Source organism: Mesoplodon bidens (assembly GCF_964165515.1).
Source record: "Mesoplodon bidens genome assembly, chromosome: 5".
Taxonomy (NCBI): Eukaryota; Metazoa; Chordata; class Mammalia; order Artiodactyla; family Ziphiidae; genus Mesoplodon; species Mesoplodon bidens.
In genome coordinates, this window is record NC_138161.1 from 110,843,304 (window position 1) to 110,861,444 (window position 18,141).

At 35.7% G+C, this 18,141-nt stretch overlaps 1 protein-coding gene across 10 annotated transcripts in view; it reads left to right on the forward strand.

Moving 5' to 3' along the window:
- DLG1 (discs large MAGUK scaffold protein 1) overlaps positions 1–18,141 on the forward strand; it is a 295,020-nt gene that overhangs the window by 165,101 nt on the left and 111,778 nt on the right. For all 10 annotated transcript variants that reach the window (XM_081235927.1, XM_081235926.1, XM_081235924.1 and 7 more), the window contains 5 exons: positions 4,193–4,243; positions 6,976–7,100; positions 9,120–9,289; positions 10,687–10,823; positions 14,586–14,730. In XM_081235927.1, coding sequence (XP_081092053.1) covers positions 4,193–4,243; positions 6,976–7,100; positions 9,120–9,289; positions 10,687–10,823; positions 14,586–14,730 — 628 coding nt within the window. The remainder of the gene's footprint in view (positions 1–4,192; positions 4,244–6,975; positions 7,101–9,119; positions 9,290–10,686; positions 10,824–14,585; positions 14,731–18,141) is intronic.

Below are 18,141 nucleotides of genomic sequence, written 5' to 3' on the forward strand. Positions count from 1 at the left end.
TTTTTCTTGTTTCTTGACGTAAGCTTGTATAGCTATAAACTTCCCTCTTAGAACTGCTTTTGCTGCATCCCATAGATTTTGGATTGTCGTGTTTTCATTGTCATTTGTCTCTAGGTATTTTTTGATTTCCTCTTTGACTTCTTCAGTGATCTCTTGGTTATTTAGTAATGTAGTGTTTAGCCTCCATGTCTTTGTGTTTTTTATGTTTTTTCCCCTGTAATTCATTTCTATTCTCATAGGATTGTGGTCAGAAAAGATGCTTGATATGATTTCAATTTTCTGAAATTTACTGAGGCTTGATTTGTGACCCAAAATGTGATCTATCCTGGAGAATGTTCTGTGCACACTTGAGAGGAAAGTGTAATCTGCTCTTTTTGGATGCAGTGTCCTATAAATATCAATTAAATCTATCTGGTCTATTGTGTCATTTAAAGCTTCTGTTTCCTTATTTATTTTCATTTTGGATGATCTGTCCATTGGTGTAAGTGAGGTGTTAAAAGTCCCCCACTATTATTGTGTTACTGTCGATTTCCTCTTTTACAGCTGTTAGCAGTTGCCTTATGTATTGAGGTGCTCCTATGTTGGGTGCATATATATTTATAATTGTTATATCTTCTTGGATTGATCCCTTGATCATTATATAGTGTCCTTCCTTGTCTCTTGTAACATTCTTTATTTTAAAATCTATTTTATTTGATATGAGTATTGCTACTCCAGCTTTCTTTTGATTTCCGTTTGCATGGAATATCTTTTCCCATCCCTTCACTTTCAATCTGTATGTGTCCCTAGGTCTGAAGTGGGTATCTTGTAGACAGCATATATATGGGTCTTGTTTTTGTATCCATTCAGCAAGCCTGTGTCTTTTGGTTGGAGCATTTTATCCATTCACGTTTAAGGTAATTATCGATATGTACGTTCTTATTACCATTTTCTTAATTGTTTTGGGTTTGTTTTTGTAGGTCCTTTTCCCTTGCTGCTTTCAATAATTTTTCTTTGTCTTTAATTTTTGTCAGTTTGATTACTGCGTGTCTCAGTGTGTTTCTCCTTGGGTTTATCCTGTATGGGACTCGCTGCGCTTCCTGGACTTGCATGGCTATTTCCTTTCCCATGTTAGGGAAGTTTTTGACTATAATCTCTTCAAATATTTTCTCGGTTCCTTTCTCTCTCTCTTCTCCTTCTGGGACCCCTATAATGTGAATGTTGTCCCAGATGTCTCTTAGGCTGTTTTCATTTCTTTTTATCCTTTTTTCTTTCTTCTGTAGCAGTGAATTCCACCATTCTGTCTTCCAGTTCACTTATCCGTTCTTCTGCCTCAGTTATTCTGCTATTGATTCCTTCTAGTTTAGTTTTCATTTCAGTTACTGTATTGTTCATCTCTGTTTGTTCTTTAATTCTTCTAGGTCTTTGTTAAACATTTCTTGCATCTTCTTGATCTTTGCCTCCATTGTGTTTCCGATATCCTGGATCATCTTCACTATCATTATTCTGAATTCTTTTTCTGGAAGGTTTCCTATCTCTACTTCATTTAGTTGTTTTTCTGGGGTTTTGGCTTGTTCCATCATCTGGTACATAGCCCTCTGCCTTTTCATCTTGTCTATCTTTCTGTGAATATGGTTTCTGTTCCACAGGCTGCAGGATCGTAGTTCTTCTTGCTTCTGCTGTCTGTCGTCTCGTGGATGAGGCTATCTGAGAGGCTTGTGCAGGTTTCCTGATGGGAGGGACTGGTGGTGGGTAGAGCTTGGAGTACCTGCCTTTTGAGAAGGCTTAATGGTGAAAATCTCAAATTCCTTAAAGCAGAAGTCCATAAGCTCACAACACAAAAATTTATACTGTATTATATATTAATACCAAAAGGACTATGTAAGTATACTGACTTGGAAATGTTTTCCAGAATAAAATTTCAGGCTATTTTGAAATAAACAAATGAACAAAAATAGAGCCCAATGTAGCAGTTTGGGGATTTGGCCAAAGCCATGTGCCAAGGAAAATTTATTAACTTTAATGGGTGTTTTTAAAAATAGAAAAAGTAATAATCGTAAATGAATTGCACATTCAACTCAAGAAGCTTTAAAAAGGGCTTAAGGAAAGAGTAAAGAATTGATAAAAAATAAAAGCAGAATGTAATAGCATAGAATGTAATAATTCAGTGATGTTAAAAGTACTTCTTTGATAAAGACTGATAGACTTTTAGCAAGTCTGAGCACGAAAAAATAAAAATGATACAAATAACCTTTAGAATAAGAAGAGTGGTATAGCTGCAGATACAGATTTTATTTTTACTCATAAAAAAGAACTTCCAGTCAAGTTGGCAGGATATGCATATGTATAACCCTCCTGCACTCTTTAGGCATATAAATCATAGATTTATATATATATACACATATATATTGTGTGTATGTATATATGTTTGTATATATATGTGTATATGTGTGTGTATACACACATATATATAACATAATTTCAAAAACAAGAAGAAAATATCTTCAGTTGAAAAAGAAGATGAAACAAAGTAGCAATTGGGTTTGTATCCATTAGAACCATAAGAATTAAGAACCCATAAAAGTAGTAGAGATGAGTTTCAAAAATCCTCAGGAAGAAAACCCCTAGCTCCTGCATTGGACCTGAATTAGGGGTTGCTTTCTTGTAGTATGGTGAAGAAAACAGATTACCTCACATAGATTTCATTATTCTGTTGTTTCATTATTTTATTGCTGTATAAAAAACCACCCTGAAACTTAGTGACTTTAAAAATAATTCATTATTTCTCATGATTTTCTGGGTTAACTGGATAGTTTTGTTTTACATGATCTTGGCTGGGGCACTGGAAAAGACTGGAAGATCCAAAATAGCCTCATTGTCCATGGCTGGCAGTTAGTGCTAGTTGCTGGTTAGAGGTGCAGCTGGGGCTTTTGGCCAGGAGTCTTGATGCTCCTTCATTTGAATCTCTGCATAGGATCTTTGAGCTTCCTCACATTATAGCTTCTGGATTCTAAGAAAGTGCATTCTAAGACAAAGGCAAACACTACAAGGCATCACATGACCTAGATTCAAAAACCACAAAACATTTGTGCCACATTCTTTTTAACAGTGGTCATCTAGAACCTGCCTAGATCCGAGGGAAGGGGAAGTAGATAACATCTCTTCATGGTAGGATGGTTCAATCATATTGCAAAAGAGCACTTGGGATGGAAGATGGGATGCATCTAGAGATGAAGTTTATCACAATCCCTATTTGACTTATTAGATTGGGTATTTTGCCCAGCTTCGTATCACCAGAAATGTTAAAGCAATGATTTGAATCCCAGTTAATCTGATTCCAAGCACTATTCACCCTTCACCAGTGGCCTTTGCTATGGGAATTACTTCTTCCAGGAGGAGATATGGAATAAATTAGAAGGAATGAGATAAAGTGCTTGGTCTGTATGGTGTAAGCAAGAGTGCGATTGGTGAATCAAAGTTGGACATGAAATAAGTAACTGAAATTTGACAGGAAGCAATAAAGTAACAGATGTGGAGGGAGGAACTTGCAGGATATGTAAAGGAAGGAGCAAGTCATTCAAGTGTGATGGTATATAAGGCTCATGAAGAGGTGAGCAACATGTTAGAATGAAGTTGAGTGATAGATTGGGGTCAGTTCATACAGAGCCTTGTATGAGAGTTTTTGAGAATTTTGGAGCAAGTATGTTATACATGGGCTCCATAAAGATCTATCTATGTAAAACACATTAGAATGGTTTGAGCAATGGAGAAGAGTAATCTAAGAGATTGGGTAGATTACACTTGCAGTAGTCCAGATGAGTTAACAAAGGCTTTTGAAGCAAGGTAATAGAAATGAAAATGAAGGGGTGATGGTTTTCAGGAAAAAATGAAATATTTAAGTCAGTAAGAATTGGCACCTGATTAGATGTGTGGATCAAGGCAGAGAAGAGAGGCAAGAGTTCAGTAAGTATTAAAAGCTGAATGTACCCTTTCTGTATTTGAAAGTCACAATACCATGAGTGTCAACTCATTAATCACATTTGTATTCTTCCATTCCTTGAAAATCTTCCCTAAAACTGCTAAAATCAAGCTATATTACTCGATTACTATGACATTTAACAGGTTTTCATTAAGAAATCATGCAAAAATTATGTCTTGCCATTTTAAATTTCACACTCTAAATTTCTGTGCTACTTCTTTTTTCCCCCATTAGGTTAATGGCACTGATGCAGATTATGAATATGAAGAAATCACACTTGAAAGGGTAAAAACTATTAATTATCTTAAGTTTTTATGCATAAACCTGTTGCTTTAAAGAACTCTTTAAATATACTGCTCTTTCATATAGGATCCAAGGAAGATCACCTGTCAGAACCATATAATATTAGTTTCTTTAATGCGTCCACGTATAAAATTAGCCGTGGCATTTTCAGAGCACGTTGCTTTTCTTTAATAACCTTTTTTTTAAATAAACTTTTTATTTAACATAGTTTTAGATTTACAGAAAAGTAGTACAGAGAGCTTCCATTTAACCTGGACGCAGTTTCACCTATTATTAACATCTTTGCATTACTAGAATACATTTTTTTCAACTAATGAACCAATAGTAATACATTATAATTAACTGAAGTCTGTACTTTATTTGGATTTCCTTACTTTTTATATTTTTCTCTTCCAGGATCCCATCTGGAATACCACATTACATTTAGTTATGATGTCTCCTTGTGCTCCTCTAGACTGACAGTTTCTCAGATTTTTCTCAGTTTTTTATTTTATTATTTATCTTTCACATAATAAAATATTTATTTTAAATAAGTATTTAATATCCTAGTAATATGGTCATTGTATCAGTTTTGTTTCCCAACAAGATAATAACCATAGATTTAATGGAAAAGACCTTATTGAAAACTTCTTATGCATTCCCCCAGTCAGAAAATAACTTAAGGATACAATTCAGACGTGTAAATTTTCTTGATGTATTTTCCCCTTAAGAATATCTGCATTTGGGCTTCCCTGGTGGCGCAGTCGTTGAGAGTCCGCCTGCCGATGCAGGGGACACGGGTTCGTGCCCTGGTCTGGGAAGATCCCACATGCCGCGGAGCAGCTGAGCCCATTAACCATGGCCGCTGAGCCTGTGCGTCTGGAGCCTGTGCTCTGCAAGGGAGAGGCCACAACAGTGAGAGGCCCACGTACCAAAAAAAAAAAAAAAAAAAGAATATCTGCATTCAATTGATACTGTATTTTAGCAGTGCCACCTTGTCTGACCAGCATTTTTGGGAAATGAAGTGCTCCTCATAAGTGAATTTTCTAATAACTGAATGTATATTTAAAATCCTAGATAATTAAATTTGTTTATGTTTGAAGCCAGAATAAACTGAGTAAAAATAGACTTCAGAGGGATAATAGTTTTTTATTGCCCATTTACCTGAATTTGGGCCCACCTGTTCAAGTGACATGGATGACTGAGTCTTACAAGTAAATAGAGTATTAATGTATTGTACACATTTTATTGTGGCATTTTGTTGGTTTTTTCCCAGCTTTATTGAGATTTCTTGACATATAGTCTTAACTTTTTATCTTATTCATCTTTTCACCTTTTCCCAGTACCTTTTAAATTCCTTTATTTAGTCAGAACTGTACATTGTATTTTTCACTGATTAAAGAGCTTGTGTACCAGGAATTGGGGAGATGTTGTTAAAGTATAAAAACTTGCAACTAGAAGATGAATAAGTTCCAGAGATCTAATGCACAGGTAGTGAATATAATCAACAATACTGTATTATAATCTTCAGAATTGCTAAGAGACTAGATCTTAAATGTTCTCACCACAAAAAATAAATGGCAATTATGTGACCTCATAGAGGTGTTAGCTAAATAAAGCTAAGGTGGTAATCATATTGTACTATATAAATGTATCAATCAATATGTTGTACACCTTAAACTTACACAAAGTTATTTGTAATTATATCTCAATTTTTTAAAAAGCAAGTAAAAAAGAGAACTCGAATACCTGAGTAACTTGGTAGCCCCATACAACCTATTGATACTATTATTGATACTCTAGTAACTCTTGAAGAGTTTAGACTGAAAAAATTTTTTTATTAAAATAGAACTTTAGGACATGTCATAGTCTAGTGAAATTCTAAGCTATTTAATACAGTTTAGTAATAGATCCAGCTATACCCACTTATTTGAGCTGCCTGAAAACCAAAGTTAGAACATTCTTGCAAAAACAAACGTTTAATACCTTTGCTTAGATCAGTTTTGCTTTTTGTAGCAGTAGAACCCTTTCTTCAAAGAAAATATTATTCAAATATCCAGTACGTAAATAAAATAAGAAGTAATGCTACTTTGGCAAAATTGACTGCTGTCAAGAAAGTTACACCAATGTTAAGTTCTCCAGTTGGACTTGCAGTATTAAAAACTGCCTTTTGCTGGTCAGGTGTCTTGGTTAAACACATCAAGGATGATGGCTGTGTTACTTAGCTCATACAATTTGGTCATTTTAAAATAAGCTGATGGCAAAGTTAGCAGAAGAAAAGCACCACCCAGTACCCCTTTTTAAAAAATTTAGGCTGAAATAATATATTGGTATTACCTACTCGGAAATAACAGCAGCAGAAGGATCGCTTCATTGTTTTTCTCTTGGGAGCAATTTGCCTTACCAAACGTGAGCAAGATGCAGTCTAAAAGAAAGAGACCTAATGGTGACACCTCTCCAAGGACAAACTGCACATAATTTTAAAGAAAGACGTATAGACCAGACTCCGGAAGTACTCAGTACATCATCAGCCTCACCTATTCAGCAGTAATACCTCTGAATTCATAGAGAAAAAAGAGCTTTCCTTATATTTCTTAATATAAAATCATGATATTTCCTATACATAGGCGTTTATGTGTGTGTTCCCTATGTTAGTACAGTTTCTAGGTCCTATAATGACGGGAACCTATCAATAAAGATAATTATTACTCAATTTTTTTCCCCTCTATCCCCAGGGAAATTCAGGGCTTGGTTTCAGCATTGCAGGAGGTACAGACAACCCACACATTGGAGATGACTCAAGTATTTTCATTACCAAAATAATTGCAGGGGGAGCAGCTGCCCAAGATGGAAGATTGCGGTATGTTTTGCACTTTATGTTGTGATACCAAATCCTCTTTGTATCTTTTTCTTGAGGCAAACTGAACAATGAATAAATACAAATGAACGCTATCATAATAACTAACATAAGGTAGATGCTCAGATATCAAATGAATGAATGAGATAATTGTGCTTTAAGCATTTTCCCTCTTTTCAATTAGGAATTCAATTTTATCTTAGAAGTTAAGCATTTTGAATAATAAATTTGACTGTCTAAATATTTCTGAGAAAATTTATAGAAGTCATAGATTTCCCATTGTATGTTCAAATACATTCACAAAATGTGTTATTTTCTGGGTGGGAAACGTGTATACGCTTATTTAAGGTACAGGGAATCATATATATCTGAGTTGGTATCCCAGACCACAAAGAGTAGTAAAGATTATGCAAATTTTAAATAAATTAATCTATTTTCTAAATTGAATAAATGTAAGTCACATTGGTCTTTTGTTTAAATGTAATGTTCCATTTCAGAAAATATCTTTAGCATAGTTTGTTGTTTCCTTAGACCATAGATTGTGGCACTTTTCCTGGTGCCTTATTTGTTGCTTTTTATACATAGTTATGGTTTCCTAAAGTTTTAGGACTAAGGATTATATATGGTCTGTTAAAAACAGTATCTTATTTTAAGGCTATTCATGCCTTATACAGCTTTTCAGTTTCTAAACTTCTGACTGGATATGATAAGTGGTATATTAATGAAGTTAGATATGAAATCAATAATTTGACTTTCATGTAAATGTAAATATTTACTTCCTGATTCTGTTATTGGCCTTTTAGTTGTGCTTCATGTGTGAAAATTAGTATGTTCCATTTGTTTCACTGGAGAACATACCTATAGTACTAACTCTGAGGTATCACTGTCTTTGGATATAGAATTTCTTTTCTCTAAAGAAAGTTAATTAGATATAGAAGTTTATCATGATCACTTTAAATGTTTTAATTGTTTTGTTCCCCGTCCCTGCCCAATTTGAGATGACCATCTTTTTATTTGTTTTCTACATGAATACCATGCAGTTGAAACTGAGATTAGTTTATTTTTTGGTAAATCAATGAATTAATCTCAGTTTTGCTGCTGTGACCTTAAGCTAGTTATTCAGTCTGAGCCTCAGATTTTTTATGTTTGAATCACTGCTCTGTTAGTCATTATCAGGGTGGCCTTGGGAAAGTTATTTAAACTTTGTACCTCAGTTTTTCTATCTATAAAATGGGGATATAAATATGTATCTACCTTACAGATTGTTGTAAGGGTTAAAACACTAAAAGAAGTTCCTAGCATGTGGTTAGTGCTAAATAAATATTTGCTGTTTTTCTAAAATATCTTAATTTCTATACGTAATCATACAAATTACAGCTGTCGGGACTTCCCTGGTGGCACAGTGTTTAGGAATCTGCCTGCCAGTGCAGGGGACACAGGTTCGCTCCCTTGTCCGGGAAGATCCCACATGCTACAGAGCAACTAAGCCCATGCGCCACAGCTACTGAGGCTGCGCTCTAGAGCCCGGGAGCCACGACTGCTAAGCCCACACACCGCAACTACTGAAGCCTACACCCTCTAAGGCCCATGTGCTGCAACTACTGAGCCCACGTGCTGCAACTACTGAAGCCCGCGTGCCTAGAACCTGTGCTCCCCAACAAGAGACCGCCACTGCAATGAGAAGCCCATGCACCGCAACAAAGAGTAGCCCCCACTCGCCGCAACTAGAGAAAGCCCATGTGCAGCAACCAAGACCCAGGCGCAGCCAAAAACAAAAAAAAAATTATAGCTGTTGTTATTATTTAATATTTTTGTATAATGATCTATTATTTGCACTGTTTCCTTTGCTGGCCCTTGGGAAATGTTTGTATTTATATGAGTTTTTGATACATTGGAATTTAACATGAAGTTTCTTATAAATAATTCTAGTAAATAATTCTGTTGTCAAGAAAAGAAAATTGGCAAAGAGAAAAATTGATATTAAATTTTTAATATTTGATTTTTAATGTTTTTTTTCCTCAGGGTCAATGACTGTATATTGCGAGTAAATGAAGTAGACGTTCGTGATGTGACACATAGCAAAGCAGTTGAAGCATTGAAAGAAGCAGGATCTATTGTACGCTTGTACGTAAAAAGACGGAAACCAGTATCAGAAAAAATAATGGAAATAAAGCTCATTAAAGGTCCTAAAGGTATGAAATAAATCAAACAAAGATAAATTATTAAGTAAGAAATCTCTAAGTGAAATGTAACTATGAAGTTATTTATAACACACATTCTAAGATTAACAGTGCTGGTAATCTACAGAACTTAGTGAATTTTTAGAATTTCTGTGTTATTTCTACTGGTTTTTGTTTCTTTTTGGCTGTATTGGGTCTTCGTTTCTGTGCGAGGGCTTTCTCTAGTTGTGGCAAGCGGGGGCCACTCTTCATCATGGTGCGCGGGCCTCTCACTGTCGCGGCCTCTCTTGTTGCAGAGCATAGGCTCCAGACGCGCAGGCTCAGTAGTTGTGGCTCACGGGCCTAGTTGCTCCGCGGCATGTGGGATCTTCCCAGACCAGGTCTCGAACCCGTGTCCCCTGCATTAGCAGGCAGATTCTCAACCACTGCGCCACCAGGGAAGCCCATTTCTACTGATTCTTGTCTTAAGTAGAATACTGTGCAAACATTTTGCAGTCATGTGTAGTGTTGATATTAACTTGTAATCATTAATCTACAAAGTGCATAAAATGCAGATACACAGGCTAAAAGAAAAAAATTATGAACATGTCATTAGTAGTTACATCTGCAGTGAAGACTGTTAGGATGTGATCTGAATTTTGAAAACATGGATGGGATTGAGGATAAATGGAAATACTGATTCTAATTTGTGGCTTCATGGAAAAATGCATAGAGAGCTACAGGTTTGGTGTTAAAGCTATGTGATTTATGAATTATTGAAGTTCCTTACTTAAAATTAATTCATAGAATATTGAAAAGAGAAGAAGCATCTGCATTTCTGAAGCTGTTGGTTCTGCCCACCACCAATTTTTTTTTCTCAGTTTTAATCTTGTGGAAGTGTTAAAAGTGTTAGTAAGAAGTGCAATTATGATGGAAACAAAAGTGAAGCAATTTTACACCATCTCTTTGAACTAACAAACAAATGCATTTTACAGAGACACTTTAAGAAGTAACCTGGGTGGGGTGGGGGGTCTTCCCTGGTGGTCCAGCGGCTAAAGACTCCACGCTCCCAATGCAGGGGGCCCGGGTTCGATCCCTGGTCAGGGAACTAGATCCCCTATGCCACAACTAAAGGAGCCTGCGTGCCGCAGCTAAAAGATCCCGCACGGCACAACAAAGATCCTGCGTGCCGCAACTAAGACCTGGCACAGCCAATTTAATTAATTAATTAATTAATTAATTATTTTTTTAAAAAGTGACCTGGGGGTAAAAAGGTACTCATTTGTAACTATAGGAGCACTTATATTTGTAATTGCCCCTGATTACAAAATACTTAGGATTTTTAAATACTTAGGATTTCTAGTTTTCAGTCATTTGGACTTAAGTTTACATATATTGGTGAAATTCTAAAGCTAGTGCTTTCCATACAGGTCTTGGGTTCAGCATTGCTGGAGGTGTTGGAAATCAGCATATTCCTGGGGATAATAGCATCTATGTAACCAAAATAATTGAAGGAGGCGCAGCACATAAAGATGGTAAACTTCAGATTGGAGATAAACTTTTAGCAGTAAGTATAAGAAATCCATTGTTTTAAAAATTACTTTGATTTTTTTTTTCTGACAGACTGAATTTCTACACGCCAAAATGTTTAAATGATATTTCCATGAGTGAATACTAGTCTTGCTTTAGTCAAAACCTGAAAAATGATTCTTTATTTGCCACTACCATTTCCTCTACCAGCTCCCCTCTCTTTTTCTTTCATTCTGTTTAGGGGCTTGGATGCACAGAATTGTTTAGTCGTAATCCTTAGGTTCGTAACATCATCATCCTTTGTTCATGTGTGACCTTGTTTTTCCCTTTCTTACTTTAATTAATTAATCAATTATTTTATTTATAATATAGTAAAAACTGCTAGTCATTACCCAACCCAAGAACTAGAATATCAACAACTTGTGTTCCTCATTCCTTTGTTTTTTAAAGATTGCTTAATCACATACATATTCCTAAATGTTTTGTTTAGTAGTATTTGTTTTGAAAAAATTTTAAAGGCTATTGTGCTGTATATAGTCTTTTTAAATACTTTTCTCACTCAATATTGTTTTACTGAGACTTATCCATATTGTTGCCTAGAGCTGAGATTTATTCATTTACCCTCTTCATAATATTCTATTCTGGGACTATAGACTGTATCACAATTTATTTATCCAATCTTTATCAATAACTGTCTTAGTTCATGTTCCCTAGAAAAACAAAACCTGAAGAAAAGCTACTCTGCTAAGGTATTATTGGGAGGTATAACTTCAGAGAAGCTAGAGTGAGTGAAAATGAAAAGTGAGGCAGAGAATGAGGGAAGGCCAATACAACGTATTATGTTTCTGAGCTGGCTATAATTTCATAAGAAAATGTAGCTGATTGCTTGTCATGTAGGACAGTCTTCCAGGCAGGCAAAGTGGAACTGCTAAACCTTAGATCCAGCCATCCAAGGAAAAGAAAGGATTTTATCTACTGACCCCTTTTAGTCTCTTGTCTCTTGTTAGCTAGAGTCTACCCCCACGGGGGTTAACTGTCCTAGATTTCTCGACTGTGTTACCCAGCCCTTCTGGACAAATGCTAGGAAAGCCAGTTCCCACACTCTGGCACAGCACTTCCCCTGAACCCAGAAGTCGTGAGAAGAGCTAGAGCCTCGTGGTCTAGACAGGTCAGATGTGGTCTTCTAATATGTTACAGCTCTCACTATGTGGAACACGTCAGCCATACGCAAGCCCAGCCTTTACTCCAGAAAAGGTTGAAAGAGCTTATAATGGTAGGGGACAATATGAGAGTAGCAGTAGCTAGGACTCTCCCCTAACCAAGCAACCAAAGCCTAGTGGACACGTAGGCTCAAGTGAATCTGAAAAGGCATACAAACAAAGTCTGGTATAGTGGTGATTTGGTCTATCTCCTATTTATTTATTTGCCCTTTTTTAATAGTTCGGCTAGGAAGAGCAACTGATTATTTTTGAGTTAATGATAGGGAGGAGGAAGGAACTGTCCTACAACTGCTTCTCTCTAACTTATCCTCTCACAGCTATGACTTGCCACTCTTTCCCCCAAGCTACAACCAACACTCCCGCATCATCGCATACACCCCCCCACCAACACACACCAGTTGCAAACAACCTTCTTTCTCCACTGCGTTTCTCACTTTTATTTTTAATTTCTTAGATACTGTCTCTTCTTTATCCTTCTTCCAGAATCAATTTTAGGGGTAGGGAGCCAGAAATTCATGCTGATTTACCGTTTAGGGAGGCTTTTGTTGCCATAATGCCACTGAAATTATTCAATTCTTAATTCTCACCTTAATTGATGTATCAGGCATTTGACACACCTTCTTCCTTCTTAAAACACTGTTTCCAGTTTGCCTGATAGTCACCCTCTGTCTTGCTATTCCTCTTAGCTCACCAGCCATTCCTTCTCATTCTCCTTTTCGGTGCATCTTCTCCCTAACTTCTAAACATTGAAGTGATCCAGGACTCAATACTTGAGTTCTCTTCTCTCTTTGATAGGTGGTCAAATAACTTACTGGGTCTTATTGTACATGATAGTAATAAGTATTGTTTTCTGAACTTCAGTCTCCTTATCTATGTCTCAAGAGTCATCTCACATATAATATACAGTTGGCTCTTTGTATCCATGGGTTCCACATCTGTGGATTCAACCAACTGAAGATCGAAAATATTTGGTGGAAAAAAATTCCAGAAAGTTCCCAAAAGGCAAAACTTGAATTTACAGGCATTTATATTATATTAGGTATTATAAGTGAACTAAAGATGATTTAAAGTATAAGGGAGGGTGTGCGTAGCTTATATGCAAATACTACACCATTTTACATAAGGAACTTGAGAATCTGCAAATTTTTTTATCCTCAAGGAGGGTAATGGGGGGGTAGTGGGGTTATAGAATCATTCCCCCACAGATACCAAAGTACAACTGTATCTAAAAATGAACTTTCAAATCACGGCAACCCACCCCACCCTGCCCCCCAAAATTCTGCTCTTTGCATAATTTTCACATCTCATTAAATGGGAACTTTATCCTTCTAATTTCCCCAAGTCTAAAACTTTAGGATCATTCTTTTTCTTTCCCACTCCACATTGAATCCCTCAGCAAATCTTGTCAGCTCTTTTATCAGTTATCTAATGCTGCACAAGAAAAAACAAAAATTAGTGGCTAAAATGACAACAATTATTTATTTGCTTACACTTCTGCAATTTGGATAGGTTTGGCCAGGACAGCCTGTCTTTATTCCATATAATGTCTACTGGGGTGGCTCAACTAGGGCCAGGGGTCCACCTCCAAGTTGGCTCACGTATAGTGGACCGGTTGGTTTTGACTGTCATCTGGGAACTCAACTGGGGCTGTTAGCCAGGTATTCAATTCTCCAGTGGGCTGTCCACATGGCTAACTTGAGCTTCTCACAAAGTGGTGGCCAGGTTCCAAGAGGTACATGCCAGAGTGAGCTTTCCAAGAAGACAGCTCTAATGTGTGGCATTTATTAATCCTCTCTTTGCATCACAGTTACTAATGTCTCATTTCAGGCCATCAGAAGAACAGTATACCACAGTTGTGTATTTCAAAATGCAGCAGGTCCTCACTGTACACAGTAGGGTGGGACCATAAAAATGACCATGCAGTTGAAATCCTGTGAAGCATTATTAGTAATCAGTGGGGAAAGTCAGGATTGTTCTATGACCTTTAGAAGTTTTCATCAAAACATTTAAAAGTCTCCTGCAGTCGATTATAAAGTCACATATTAGGGAAATGGAAAATATATTAAAATGAACATTTGTTTAGTGCACTGTAATTTAAAACACTAGAAACATTTATAGTGTTTTATTTCTTTTTAAAAGAAAATGTTTACCAAAAAGAGGAGCAGTCTAAACCTAATGCTAGCAGAAGAGAAAGGATTAGAACAGAAATTAACAATATAGGAAATAGGACAACCATGTTGTCTATGTTGGTAGAGAAGATCAACAAAACCAAAACTTGGGTCTTAGGAAGGATCAACAAAATTGACAAACCTTTAGCTAGACTGACCAGGAAAAAAAAAAATGACCCAAATTTCTAAAAGTAGGAATGAAAGAGAGAACATAAGGGAATACTTTTATTTATGAATAACTCTATACCAACGCATTAGGTAACTTAGATGAAATGGGCAAAGTCCTAGAAAGACACAAACTACCACTCCTATTCAACATTGTACCGAAGATTGTACCCAGAGCAATAAGGGGGAAAAAAATGACATTCCAAGTGGGAAGGAAGAAGTAAAACTTTTGGGATTTTCTTTTAGGTGAATAGTGTGTGTTTAGAAGAAGTTACTCATGAAGAAGCAGTAACTGCCTTAAAGAACACATCTGATTTTGTTTTTTTGAAAGTGGCAAAACCCACAAGTATGTATATGAATGATGGCTATGCACCACCTGATATCACCAACTGTAAGTCTGTTTGCTTAAATCTTGTTTCCTTAGATGTGATGTATTTTAATGAAGGTTCCCAATATAAAGTTTAAACATTATACAAATATTTTTAAAAGAACTATAAAGCATTTTAACCTGATCATTTTAAAAACCAATTTTAAGTCAGAATCTTCATAATAATAAGTGGAGATGGCTTTTTCACCTTTTCACCTGTAATTTCATAGCAGTAATTACTTTTAACATTTAAGGCATTGATTCTCAAACTTTTATATAAGTAACAGTCACCAAGGGTATTTGCAGGTAATGTGGCTTCTTGTTTTGTTCTAATAGTTTTTGGATGGAGCACAGAAATATACTTTAACAAGCAATTAATTCTTTTAACAAGCAGGGCAATTCTGATGCTTCTGATCTTCTGGTTCATGGGCTGCACTTTGAGAAACAGTAACTTAAAATATTTGTAAAACTTGGGCTTTTCTATACTCTCAACTGTGTGAGCACAGATATTATCTTTGTACTTCAAGCTCTTAGTGTATTACCTCACTCTGTTAGTGCACAGTACAATTGTATTGCCTAGAAATGAACTGTAATGAAAGTACTTATATAATTTTAAGTTTCCTATTTGATTTTCTTTTTTAATGTACAAGCCGAGATGAGATTTAAATATATTCTTAATGTGTTCATGTTGTTTGAAAAATGAAAGTTTTATTTGTTTGGTATGTTGAGTCAATACTAGAATCATCCATGTGTAATAAAGATCATAAATGTACTCTATAATCTGCTTTTCCAAGTTTTCCTTTTTTAAATTGTAGAATTTTAAAGATATTTGTGATTTTGTGATTTTGTAAGTGGCAATGTTTCCAGTTTTAAAATGTCAAAAAGTTCATTGCAATCAGTAATCACTAGAAGCTAAATACAAATTATATTTTAAAGTGTATATACTGTCCTCCAGTGATGCATCTTCATTATCTGCTCATTGATTCATTAATTACTCAAGTATAACTGAATTATTTTCTTAATAGTATTCAGTCTTTTTAATGGACAGAGATGATGTCTTATACATCATTTGTGTTAGAAAAGAACTTTACTACTTGTTTAAAGTTCCTCCATATATTTGGTCTTTCACAGAAGCTTTATATAAGGGCTTGATGTATTTTTATTTGTTATTAGGAGATGCAAATTCAATGATAAGCTCTTTTATTCACCAATTTAAATATTAATCTTACTTATTACGCTGCTTTATCTGTTCAAGACAGCTATGTCCCAGTTGTTCCACAGATTGAGAATTGGCATCCTGATTGTGGCCAAATATACAAATAGCCAAGCTGCTTCTTAAAAATATGTTGAACTGGAAAAAATGTTACTTTTTATTGAATTGTCTCTTTTTATATAAAATAATATGACATTTAAAAAATGGCAGAGCTAGTCCTAAAGAGTAGTAAATAATGATTAATTGTTTTCCCTATAGGCATATGTAGGATATTTCGTCCCTTTTTTTCCATGTTATTGAACTAATAGAATATTGTGAAAAAGTTAAAGTTTACCATGCTAGTTCAACTTCTGTTCTGTTTCTCTTCTTATGAATTTTGTTGTACACTTACAGTCCATGCTCATACTATAGACGCAATTCATAAGTAACTTATGTGTGTTTTAAAAAGCATTTGTATTTGAAAACTTTTTACATAAATGATTTTCACCTGTCAGCTCTTGAGAAGCCCTTGCCACCAGACTATTCAACTTACCTGCCTGTCCCTTATGTTGTTAGTCATGTAGTTTCCTCCTCATCAATCTGGCTTTAGTCACTGAAGATTTTAGTGTCGAGCCCATTGTCCTTTGATACACATTCACATTCTCATTCTTAGTGATGTCCAGCCAAAATGCACACTGATTCATTCAGCAACCTGGCTTCTTTGTTGATCTCTTTCTTTCTAGCTCTCCTGCCCTCCACTCCAACTCAGATACTTGCTTCCAAGACAATAATTTAGATCTTATTATCGTCGATACCTTCACCACCTCCAAAATCTTGATTTAAATCATCCCGTTCTCTGACTACATCCATCAGTTTATTTACTCCTATTCTAACAATTCATCCTCATTTTGACCTTCAATCATTTGGCACCATTACTTGGTTGTCCCCTTGTGTTTCTACTTGTCTACTTTTTTTTAACTTAGCCTCCTTGGTTTGTCGTGATATTCACTTCATTGCATATATCTTCCACTTTCTTGCCCTCTCCATCTTCACTGGCAGAATCCCAACCCTGGTTCAACCTGCTGTCTTCATCCATTCCTGCTCCCTAAAAAGCAGAACATACCTGGAGAAAAGCACAGAATTGTAGTTTAAGTTATGACCATAAATCTCAGATGGGGTCACACTCTTATAGCTGTAATCCACATATGGATAATAGCCAAAATATGGTACCCAGGAATAAAAGGAGGTTTATTACTGAAAAAAAAAAAGTTCATCGGATCTGATAGAGAACATAGTTTCTTTGATGATATTAAAATTCTCATGCTTTTGCATTTATATATCTTTTCACTTTTAATTTATATTCTCTTCAGGTGGAAGGCCTTGTTAAACTTCTGATTTGGCCACTGCTCTCTTCCTGCTTTTACTTTAAGCTCTTCCACTTGGCCTCTTTCCTAAACTTTGGAGGGTTTGGGTCATTAATCTTGATATCTAAGGACAATAATTTAGCCTCCCTTGTTTTGTAGTTCTCTGAGGAATCTTTTTACTTAGGATTTGGGGTATAGGAAATAGCACTGTTTTAACTAATCATTCTTTGGGCAGTCATTTCTTTGACAGGAACATTGATTTTTAGTTCCTGCCGTATGAGATACTATGCCTTACATGTGAGAATGACTCCTTCAGAAAAGGTCCATTGAGTAAAAGGCACAGTCTGGATATGGTAGGGAAAAGGTACATTTTCTGGCTTGAGAAGTTGACTGAATTTCTTGCCCAGTTGGGTTTGTTTCTTTGTTTGTTTGCTGTTTCAGCCAAACTTGATAATGTAGCAAAGAAATTTGAGTAAAAAATCAGTAAACTCTGGACTTTAAATGGCCAGTGATTACAGTGGTTCACATGCATGTCTGTTGCTTTAGGGCAACATGCCGGTTCCCTTGAAAATCACAGATATTCTTACACATCACCCAAGAAAGACTTTGGACTTCAGAAGAGCCATTGGTAGAAAATCCTTTGGCTCAAATGCAGAAGAGTATCTTATATATGAATTGGACGGGAAGAAATTGCTATTGGAGACTGCAAACGTGTAAACTCAAAGATGGCTCTGGACGTCTAAGCCCTATACTATTAATAGACATTATAGACTTTTTCCTTTTTGTATGATTACAGAAAGAGATGTATGGATGCTATCTCCTTTTTTTTTTTTTTTTTTTTTTTGCTATGTTCTTTTGATAGCACATAATGGTTTCCAG